We start from the raw sequence: 11848 nt of genomic DNA, 5'->3' as shown, positions 1-11848 counted from the left end.
AGTGATGAGCCACAGGTGTGGAGGTGTGCAGGAGCTCCAGTGGCCACGCCCACCAGTTGCATGCAGAAGGCCAGGATCACGGCCGATGGGCCGTGACAACAATAGCAGATTTCATTTGAACAGGCAACAAGGGTGACCTCAAAACCATCACTGATACACAACTGTCATTAGTGGAGGGATTATTAACTATTGCTTGATTAATGTTCCAATTCTAAATAGATATTTAGTTCTAACTGGAATTTCTAACAATATCTGATGTAATGACACTGTAAAAGACCATTTGTGGCAGGACACTGCACAGAAGGGGTAATGAGCAGTATGGAAAACATTTCTGGCTGACTAATACAATTGATTCTGTAGCTGTGGTTAGCAGCAAACCTTGTGTATTTTATGACAATTACAAGCACAGAATACACTACTGATATGAAAGAGAGCATTGTGTGTAAACTGTAGTGAACCTGTGTTCATATTTGGCCGTCTTCCAGAGTACCTGGACACATCATGCCCCGTAAATGAGGCCTGAAACCTGAAACGCCAGTCAGCCACACTGGCCTATATTTTATAGCTAGAAATACAGTAGCAGTGTAGAGAGGAAATAACACTGTGTACACTTACTTGAGAGTGTACTTAGCCCTGGGCTCTTTCCTCTATTATCGACCGCATCTGCATTAGCAGAAAAAATGGTGTCTGGAGCTCTGGGAGGAGGGAGGAGCATTTTCAGAGTTGGTATCACCAGACCACACCAGATATGTTGTTCTTGAGTGGGCACGCTACCAGGCGCTGTAGTATTCACACAAATACTCCTTGATTTCAATATTTCAATAATGATAGATGCCTTTAGAAAAAAACAAGAGTAATTTGCATTTACAGTATATATCTAATATTTTGAGTTTAACTACACAATATAAATTGTAATTGTAAAATGTATTTCTAAATCACAAGTAGAAACTGGCAGTAGGCCCTAGCTTCTCATTACAAAGGCTTTATTTGTTTCTGAAAACATTTTCCTACAAAACCTTCACTGCTGTTGCTGCATGTGGATTTTTCAGTTGAAAACTGAGGTTATTATTCTTTCTCATGGCTCATTTGTCTGATCCCATTTATATTTAATATGAAATACAAATCATTATTGTATCAAAAAAGCTGGTGTTTTCTTTTAGGCATTGTTTGAAAAAAGCAGTCCTATACTATACTATTATAAGATACTGTGTAACCTTTCCAGATGTATGTACTGGTAATGTACAGCTTTTTTTAGCCACAAGCAAGCCATATCAGCCACTCTTCACTAAAAAGAAGATGTGCGTCATCAATCATAAAGTGAATGAGTACCTCCATTTTGTTGTTTGGGTCACGAAGCAGACGTATCTAATCTCAGGTTAGCTCAGATATCAAGAGGAAATGATTTGATCATAATTTAACTACGAAGATTTGTTTGAGTCATCGTTGGTCATCCTGGAGAAGTAAATCGACAAACCAGAATGTTTAGACTGGGATTCATTGTTAAATACAAAAACATCATGAATCAATAAGAAGGGCAAGAGAAGGTTTGTATTATTTAAAGTGATTAGTGTTTACTGCGACTGATTAAAGACACAACTTCAACTCATCAAGAAGGCCGATTCTGGTTGTGTGCATTGAATGCTGGGTGCGCGCGGCGTGGATGAGTGTGGTGGATACAAGGATTCTTAGCAGAGAATTCAGCTGGCATGCATGGAAAAATTTCTCTCTTCACACCGCCTCCTCCATACTACTGCTCAAGCTAGGTTAAGAAGCAGTCCGTTCAGCAGCAGAGCGTTTACAGGACCGCGCACACAGCTGCTAGTAGTTGAGGAACGATACAGGAGATCGTTCCTTCCAAGTGCAATAAGACTTTTTAATAATCCTTTACTCTTAACTCAGCTGCTATGACGTTATAATTTCCCTTCGGGGATGAATAAAGTATTTTCTATTCTATTCTAATTTATTCTATTCTATGTAATCTTAACAAAGGGGAGAAGATAAATGATGTACTTTGTATGTGATGGGAGATATGTATACGGATGTGAATGTGAGTATGTATAAGTACAGTGATGGTTAAGGGACACAATGTTTGTGAGTTCTCTTCATCCTTTCCTCTTTAACTTCTCGAGTCCCCCAGGCATATGAAGCATAGAGTTTAACTCATGGGTGAGGACTACATATGGATTAGAATAAGGCTAACTGGGTGTCTCTGTCTGTGAGACCTCTTTGAGCTCAGTGTGATTATGATTATGAATCAATATTACAATATTAGAGAAGAGTTTTTCTCATGGCTAACAAGGGACAACTGAGCCTGATGAAGTGCAGCTCAGGGCTGAGAGTTGTTTTACACTGAGACTGTTGAAAGATGAGCTGAGCCTGACAAACTAAGCCTGAGCGGTCCTAAAATGGCCACTGGTAGACAGAGAAACCTAACAACGTGGCCTTTTAATCTGGCACCACCATCAGGCCAAACTGTACATTTGAAAGGAAGTAAGAATAGCAAAATAGTTAGTTTACTTAACAATTTAGTTATTTTTGGTGTGTAATGTGTGTTACAGCCTCACAGGGCCACCAGCAGGGCTATACTGCAGATTTTTAATCTAGTTTTTGATGTGAATGATATTTCCTAGTCTCACAGTTGTCACATACATTCACATACATTGTATGCTTAGAGTTTGATTCATAATGTTGAAACTTGAAATCAAACCTAAACTCTTCGCTCGCACAAACAAGTAGAGCAAAAAGACAGTTGACCACTGGTCAGTAGTGAGTCCATCTAGTAGTTCACCAAAACCTGCAAATATTTACATGTATTTATACATATTTGTATTCAGTGTCTAGGTCTAAGTCTAAGGCCTTCTCAGCTCTATTAGCACAACATGACACCGACTCAGCTCAGATACAGTTTCACATGGGCTGCTCTCACCCTCCCTCTGACCCGTGTTCCTTGTCCTGTCTTTCAGCCATCATCAACCCCAAGCAGGCCAAAGACAACAAGAGCTTCAACTTTGATTACTCCTACTGGTCCCACACCTCGGTAACTCTTTTTCCACCCCCACATCGCAAATGTTGTACAGACACACCAGCAAACACACACAAACGCACACACTTTTTCAATACTATGCATCACTTTTGTTGCGTTTGACTGATTATTGATCTCTGTACACAGCCCGAGGACATCAATTTTGCCTCTCAGATGCTAGTGTACAAAGACATCGGAGAGGAAATGTTGCTGCATGCCTTCGAAGGATACAACGTCTGCATCTTTGCTTATGGTCAGACGGGCGCTGGCAAGTCGTACACCATGATGGGCAAACAGGATGTCAAAGATCAACAAGGAATCATTCCCCTGGTACAGACTTATTGTGATTACTTGACGTGTGCTGATCATAAATCAAAAGAAAGATGATTTTGAATTTCTGTATGAATGTAACAACTGTGGAAGTAATGTTGTTGTTTTTCTTTTCCCAGATGTGTGAAGATCTTTTCACGAAGATAAATGACAATGCAGACAACAGCATGTCTTACTCTGTGGAGGTAAGCAGTGGTACCCCATGTCATTCTGTTTAGTTTACAGTTTATTTGTCAGGGACCATGTACAAAAAACACCAATCTAACACAAAGAGAAGAGAGTAATGCACTAGATTTAGCTTCTAATACCTGGGCAGGTAGACACAAACACTAATATTACTGATGCAATTAATACAAATACAGGTACACTGTACATGCAGTATACCTGAATCTGACACATGTTATGAATGTTCAAACTAATATTATTTATCTGAACAGGTAAGCTACATGGAAATCTACTGTGAACGTGTGCGGGACTTACTGAACCCCAAAAATAAAGGCAACCTGCGTGTTCGAGAACACCCTCTGATGGGGCCTTATGTGGAGGACCTGTCTAAGCTGGCTGTCACTTCCTACAATGACATCCAGGACCTGATGGACTCTGGCAACAAGGCCAGGTGATGGAGCTGTTTGTTCATTCACACTGTTGTTGTACTGTGTACCATTTTTGGTTCTTGCCACGGAGTCTTTTGCATAGTAAAAAATACATGTCACGTACCAGGAGTTTATGTTTATGTTAGGGCCTGAATTAAACATCACAAATACACCAAAGACATTTCTGATAAAATGGAGGAACATGCAAAAGTTCAGCTTATTATTTATACTGTACCTATTTGCACATTCATTATAAGACATCCAAACAAACGGCTTGCTGCACAGACTGATAAAGTTGTATTTACTGTCTGTACAGGACTGTGGCTGCCACCAACATGAATGAGACAAGCAGTCGCTCGCATGCTGTCTTTAATATCATATTCACTCAGAAACGTCATGATGCTGAGACTGATAACACCTCTGAGAAGGTAAAGTTTGATCATGTCCTGAATTAACTTGTTTAACATTGAGCGGTTGCCTCTCCTTATTTATGAGCTGACTGATGACGCTGATTAAAATCTTGTCGTAAATTGGAAATCAATGATTACTTAAAGGTCATGCTGTAATGCTAAGGTAACATGTCTCTGGGATAAAGATGAATAGCTTTAGCTTTTTTGTTGTCAGCTAATGTGTTGCAGTTGAATTACTGGCTGTTTTGTTTCAGGTCAGTAAAATAAGTCTGGTGGATCTGGCTGGCAGTGAGAGGGCTGATTCTACTGGAGCCAAAGGGACCAGGCTTAAGGTGAAATGTTTTCCTTAACTGCATCTTCCAACACAGATCTGAAAACACATTTCCTTGTCTATATAGGAAACTATCACTATGAAATCCATATTAAAGCAATCAATCAGTGTGTTTACTTTCAATAATTTATGTTCTTCTTGCTCACAGGAAGGAGCAAATATCAACAAATCTCTAACTACACTGGGGAAAGTCATCTCTGCTCTGGCAGAAGTATGTATTATATCTGCATATTGTACATCGTAAGATAAAGCAGATGTTATTTTGGATAAATGTATACATTTTTCTGTTTATTCATTTTAGGACTCTGGGTCGAATAAGGTAATTTATTGTTATATTGTTAATATTTAATATTTTTTTACCTTAATACCATAAATACATAGATTGGAATTTTGTGTTTTAATTTGACACACAGAATAAAAAGAAGAAGAAAGTGGAGAGCTTCATTCCCTACAGAGATTCAGTTCTGACCTGGCTACTGAGAGAAAATTTGGGTATGATCACAATATTTCTATGTTTGTCAAGCTCATGTTCTTACTGATCCATTATTTCTCGACAAACTGAACCAAAGTGTTTTTCTTCATTATGTCAGGGGGGAATTCTCGTACCGCGATGGTAGCAGCCTTGAGTCCAGCTGACATCAACTACGATGAGACCCTCAGCACCCTCAGGTATTGAGCAGACAACACATCTTTTACTGTTTCCTTTTCTTTCCACACTCGCTGAATGTGGCTCTGAAGGATATGGATGCAAGTGAGACCAAAGTGTTGTGTAATACACATTTTCCTCAGCGGCTTGCATCACTTTCACACTTCAAACACCCTTCACCAGTGCCAGGCTGCGGAATCGTGTGGATGTGTGATGTCAGGGGGATTGTGAATGTGTGTGGGTGCATTTTTGCCTGCTCCCTCCCCTGTGTCAGCATACCCAATGATCCCTCCCATATACCCACAGGTACGCAGACCGCGCCAAACAGATTCGCTGTAATGCTGTAATCAATGAAGATCCCAACAACCGATTGGTGCGCGAGCTGAAGGAGGAGGTGTCTCGCCTGAAAGATCTCCTCTACGCCCAGGGCTTGGGTGACATCATTGAGAGTAAGTATCCTTTCATTAGTGACTGCACACTATTCTCAATGATATACTGTCTCACCTCAGCCCACACAGCACCCGTCACACACACTGCACTTAAGTTCTCCCTGTGCTCACAAACATTGTGTGTGTTGATGTGCATTTAGATAGAACATGAAGTAAATTAAGAGCCAGCGCAGAAAAATCAATGGGAAGACGTGAATGGAGATGAACAGATAGCAACAAAGTGCAGTTTACTCCCAAGTTGTGGGGGAAAAACAAGCAAGACTGGAAACAGTGTGGGAAGGGTTTCAAGCATTAGCTTTTGGAGCTAGCATGTTGAGAAAGCTTATAGTTTAGCATATAATAGAAAGTCAGTGTTACAAACTGGAGTTCATTATGAGTTCAAATGCAAAGCTATATATCTTGTACTAAGAGCAGTGGAGACAAATTAATGTTTATTTATGTTGACTGCTCTGCTTAGGTGTTCAGCAAATAATAAGTGAATGTTTAAATCCATGAACATTTTTATCTAAAGGTGTTACGCTGTCTCTTTTTCTCTTTCTCTTTTTTCTGCCACTCTTTATCTTCTCTTCTCCCAGCATATCGAGCATCTGGTGCTGACATAGAGGGTTTGAAATGTGTGTTTTCTGGCTCTTGCTTTTGCTCTTGTTGCTGCTTAGCATCACCGGTGCTTACTGTGAGCATAAATAGTAGCTTTTCTGTGTTCTCTGCAGCACCACAATATCATAAAGAATTGATCAGAAAGTTTTAGGCGAGTTGCACTGAAATACAAGTAGCTCAAGTTAATGCAGTATAAATAGCACATAGTCCAGGTCTCAGTATGTGCCATGTCATGGTGCTGTAGAAATCTGTGTATGTCTTTATAGCTGTGGCACTGGCGGAACAGAGCTAAATGTTCATGAAGCAACAAATCAGAGCAATGCAATATGGAAGATTATGGCCCATAAAGAATTATGTTTTATCTCAATCTTTAATTTCCCTGATGTAGAAAGTGTAGCTCCCCATTCCCCTGGTACAGTCTGTCTGGCTCTATTGCCTCCTGTTGGCAGCTATAACAGAAATCATAAGATGATGATGCAGCCTTCAGTCACAGAGACAGTATAATTACTTACATAATGTGGGTCTTTGAAGTAGCCATCTCAGTTTATGTCATAAATTTTTATTGTCTCTCTATATAATACATGACTTCATTAACTGCACTGCGAAGGCAATATTGTGTGATCCATCTTGGTGGGCAACAGCCTGTCCAGATGGATGGGTGAGATACACTTTCCCAATTTATTGCTCTGTGTTGCCATAGCAGCAGCTACAGGGTTGCTATTCTTTATTTTGTAGAATCTATCATAGGCCCTCGAGGTGCTACAACTATGCCAAGATAAAGCACTGAACAGGAAGCCGGGAACATGAAGTGAAATCAGATCTGTTGGCAGACTTGTTAAAACTCCTATCCTATCCTGACAAACGTACCACTGTGTCTGATTGTCTGCCAGAGAGATGGATTTCTGCTTTCAGTCATTTCTTTGACATTGCTAATTTTAGAGAAGCACACTGAGCATTAAATGTATCTTGGTGCTTTTAGATAATAATCTTAATTGAGAGTTCTGGCTTCCCAGTGTTCTCTGCAGGAAATACAACCCTATTATAAATGAGTGATTATGTCTCTGCACTAATAGCGACCTAGGTTATGTATTTTATTTTCCATATATAATGACAAATTTAGGGAGTGAGCAATAGAATTCCTGCCATCATACTAGCTTAACTAAAATTGCAGATGAACACTATATATTTAACATTTTGATTTTGAATTTCCCTGCATATGACGCTCGCTTGAAGTTTTGTATAATCGCTACATTTTCTTTGGTCATGGCTTGATGGCCTCCTTGTTGCATCTTTTAAGTTGGTCCTCTCTCCGCGTGGCTTTCTGCTGGTGCTGCCCTCGCTTGTATAGTAGCAAGACAAATTTCTCTTTGTGACTTTTTGTGACTTGTTTCAGGCCACATATCTTCTTTCTTTTTCTTTTCTATTCTCCCTTTTCTTCTCTTCCTTCTCTGTTTGCGTTTCTCCATTTCTCTACTCCCTATTATCGATTACCCCAACCCCACTTCCTGTACACACTCCATGCCCCCCTCCCGCCCCGACAGACGTATCCGATTACAAGAACAATAACAATAAAGGCCAAGCTGTGAATCAAAGGGATGATCTCTCCACAGTGACCAATGCCATGACGGGGATGAGTCCCTCTCCGTCTATCACAGCCTTGTCCAGCCGCGCCGGATCCATTGCCAGTCTGCATGACCGCATCATGTTCAGCCCAGGCAGCGAAGAGGCCATCGAGAGGCTGAAGGTGAACACTGGATAACATACAGTGCAGTTAATCTTTAAACCCACACTCTGCATTGACACAGTGTCATTTTACTGCATGTATACATATTGGATATTACCAATGCTCATCATGAAGATATACAGATAAAAGCATTTTAACTCTTAACCATTTCAATAGTTAAAGTGTAAGGCTGGTGATAGTCTATGTTTTTGCTGTTGTCAACAAATCGCATGAAAAGACCAAAACTACCAATTTATTAGTGTGTTTCCCACTCATTCCCCAGACTGACCCATTTGTTCTTACCGAAGTCATAAATCTCATTTTATGGCTGTGTTAGAGAATTGACAGTAGAAAGATGGAAGGAAGTGGAGGGTAGAGATGGAGAATAATGCACAACAAACTCAATCTGGGGGCATTGTGACTCATGCTGTTCCCCCCTTTCATTTTTAAACAAGACTTGATACATTTATAAAGCAGTTTTTTGCAAATGTTCACTCAAACGGGAGTAAATTGTGCATTTGTTGAAAACTAGTTTCAGTTGTGGATTTGATGCTGTAGTGAGTATGACAGCAGGACTATACAGTATATGTGGGATTGACTCAAAGTAAACTACAGTGCCCACATTCATCTTAATTAAGGAGCATATGTCAACAGTGTGGCTCACTGGTGTGTTTTAACAGTGTTTGAGCTTAATAACGCACAGGAATAAGATATATCAGGCTTTGGCTACAAAGATATTGTTAGTAGGATCAAGTGAGTTTGGGTTTTGGTCTTTTCATTGGAGTTGTTGACAGAAAGAGACAAAACATATCCTTGAAACGACTTTTACTTTAATTACCGCTATCATGTCTAATGTCAGGAAACAGAGAAAATCATTGCTGAACTCAATGAGACTTGGGAAGAGAAACTTCGCAGGACAGAAGCCATTAGAATGGAAAGGTGAGATATAGAATATTCAATTTTTATTTCATTTTAGTAATGAAATCCTTCTTGAAATGTATTTTTTTCTTTTATGGGCCCCTTGCTGTAGTGGCCATGAGTTCAAATCTGACCTGTGGCCCTTTGCTTTATGTTATCCCCTCTCTCTCTACCTTCTTTCCATTCTATATTAAGCTGTCCTATCTAATAAAGAGAAAAAGGCCCCCAATATATATATATATTTTCTCTTGAAAGAGTCCTAGCCAAAAAAGAAAAAGGTGTAGAAAAATAACACAGAGAGACAACATGCTTACAACCGAAAATGGTTTAAGAAAAAAGACACAAGTGATATCAAAGGATACTCTTTTAATGTATCTTAAAGCAGTACATGTGCAGTCTTTGTTGAACATTAATATAGCAGTAGAATATAATGTATTTTAATACAGCTAATAATCCTGTTTTTCTAGTCTGTACAACTATTTATTTTAAAATAAAATAAAAATCCATAACTTACAGGTTTAAGTATAGAATGCATATTCCTCTTGACCCCAGGTTGCAACTACTAATAGAGTATTTAGAAAATAGAAACAATTGTTTTTTGTGAAGTTTGAACTTGTAAAGACAACGACCACTTTGCATTTGTGCTGAAACCCCCCGTCCAAAACTATCTCATATAAACTATATTAATAAATGAGGCATCTTGACGTAAAGACAAATCATGTATCCACTTGGTATAATGAGTCTGACATCCATCCACAGAGAGGCCTTGCTGGCAGAAATGGGTGTAGCAATGCGAGAAGATGGTGGGACAGTTGGCGTGTTCTCGCCTAAGAAGGTAAGAAGATATAAGACATCTCCAAAAGTTTAGTTTAGTCATCTAATTCTTAACATTGAAATTATTAACTTAAATGCTTGTTTATTTACCCCAAAGCCCTCCGATAGCCCTAGAATGCCCCAGGCTGTGTTTATCGACACAGTCGGGCTGTTTTCCCCCAACGAGGTTTGTAGCTGTGAAGTGTTTAAAGCTGTTTGAGTGCTCTGAGTCTCACTTCAACAGAAGTCTCGCCAAGGCAGATCAGTCGAGGGCTTTTTTCTTTTCATAAGTGTTATCTAAAATCTGCTTCATTACTCACTTCAAACACACCCTGAAGGCAGCAATTGGTGTAAACATGGGGGAAAAGATAATGGCGGTGCCCCCATTTCAGTGATTTATGGCCTGCAGCCCCATAACATTTGACTGAGACTACATTAAACAAACATGCTGTGAAGCTACGGGGAGTGAATTTGACTGCATGGTTTTAACTATTGCTGATTATTTGGTGTTTGAAACGGGGGGAGATTGTTTTTCAGCTCTCTGATGTGCAGTGTGTGCATATGTTATATTGTAAATAACATATGGGCAATGAATGATTTCTGTAAATTGCTCTCCTAATTTAAACAGTTAATAAATGATTCCTTGTTCTGTGTCAGACACCTCATCTAGTGAACCTCAACGAGGATCCTCTGATGTCTGAGTGCCTGCTGTACTATATTAAAGACGGGATCACCAGGTTAGATATTGTCAGTCCTTTTATGATCTATTATTAAGGTAATATGGTAGAGTGGAGGGATTATCTTCCTTTCCTAAACTTCAGATTTCATTTAGGTGCTAAATGCATGCATTATTTCATTGCATGTTCTGACATAAAAAAAAATTTCCTCTTTTTTAGGGTAGGACGTGTAGACGCCAGCAGTCGTCAGGATATAGTACTCAGCGGCCATTTCATCAAGGATGAGCACTGCACCTTTACCAGTTCGACTGGTCCAATGGGAGAAAGTGGGTGATCTTTGTCTTACTCCACAGGCTTGACTGTGTACACCAGAGTTTAATATTGGCATGGTCTCATATTGCCTTCTCTGTTCTTTATCAGCAGTTGTCCTAGAGCCCTGTGAAGGAGCTGAGACATATGTCAATGGCAAAAGAGTGACGGAGCCCACGGTCCTCAAATCGGGTCAGTAAGCTTTCTTGCTTCGTGAATTTCACCTTTCCTTATACATAGTAGCAACACGTATGTGTAACACATTTAGATGTTTTTTATCCCGTAAAGGAAATCGCATCATCTTGGGGAAGAGCCATGTGTTCCGGTTCAACCACCCTGTGCAGGCCAGAGCTGAGAGGGAGAGGACCCCATGTGCCGAAACCCCTGTTGAGCCTGTGGACTGGGCCTTCGCCCAGAGGGAGCTGCTCGAGAAGCAGGGCATTGACATGAAACAGGAAATGGAACAGAGGTACTTTGGGGAAATAGTGAGCCATTCAACTTTAACTTTTCAAGAAAGCCTGTGTAGGAAGCAGATTGGGTCTCATCACCATATTGTAGACAGGAACAACAGATACAGGTACAGCCAGTAGGAAAGAAGTGTAACACTAATTGAAATATTAATAACTGCTACAATATACGAGCCTGCAGCACAGTGTGCAGTAAATGGCATGCTGCTCCAGGAACTTTGCGACCCTGGTGCAAAAGCCAGAGTAGTGTTTCCTTTGAGGTGGTGCATGACATCTCTTACACCTGTTTTGTTCACTTGTGTCTTCAGGCTGCAGGAGTTGGAGGACCAGTATCGCAAAGAAAGAGAGGAGGCCAATAACCTTCTGGAGCAGCAAAGACTGGTACGTTAATTAACAGCTTTGTGTGCTGTTGACATTAATCATTAAAGCCAAAGGAAATTATATTTAACTAAAATAGTGGTATTTTGTATCTATATCTATAGATATATTTAAAAAATATATATTTTTGGGGAGTGGAGGCTGGCCCGTGTGGTCCGATCCAACAGAGGAGCTACTGTAGCTCA

At 40.0% G+C, this 11848-nt stretch overlaps 1 protein-coding gene across 3 annotated transcripts in view; it reads left to right on the top strand.

Annotated features, from left to right (window-relative positions):
• kif1aa (kinesin family member 1Aa) overlaps positions 1-11848 on the top strand; it is a 40116-nt gene that overhangs the window by 7361 nt on the left and 20907 nt on the right. For all 3 annotated transcript variants that reach the window (XM_035653694.1, XM_035653692.1, XM_035653693.1), the window contains exons 3-21: positions 2964-3037; positions 3170-3352; positions 3472-3537; positions 3790-3968; positions 4262-4373; positions 4610-4687; positions 4835-4897; positions 4988-5005; positions 5100-5178; positions 5277-5355; positions 5639-5781; positions 7989-8122; positions 8961-9040; positions 9779-9854; positions 10490-10569; positions 10729-10835; positions 10930-11010; positions 11107-11287; positions 11594-11666. In XM_035653694.1, the coding sequence (XP_035509587.1) occupies positions 2964-3037; positions 3170-3352; positions 3472-3537; positions 3790-3968; positions 4262-4373; positions 4610-4687; positions 4835-4897; positions 4988-5005; positions 5100-5178; positions 5277-5355; positions 5639-5781; positions 7989-8122; positions 8961-9040; positions 9779-9854; positions 10490-10569; positions 10729-10835; positions 10930-11010; positions 11107-11287; positions 11594-11666 (1886 nt within the window). The remainder of the gene's footprint in view (positions 1-2963; positions 3038-3169; positions 3353-3471; positions 3538-3789; positions 3969-4261; positions 4374-4609; positions 4688-4834; positions 4898-4987; positions 5006-5099; positions 5179-5276; positions 5356-5638; positions 5782-7988; positions 8123-8960; positions 9041-9778; positions 9855-10489; positions 10570-10728; positions 10836-10929; positions 11011-11106; positions 11288-11593; positions 11667-11848) is intronic.

This window comes from Morone saxatilis, unplaced genomic scaffold (assembly GCF_004916995.1).
Source record: "Morone saxatilis isolate NCDOM2014 unplaced genomic scaffold, NCSU_SB_2.0 Contig12, whole genome shotgun sequence".
Lineage (NCBI taxonomy): Eukaryota > Metazoa > Chordata > Actinopteri > Moronidae > Morone > Morone saxatilis.
This window is presented reverse-complemented; position numbering and strand designations above follow the sequence as displayed.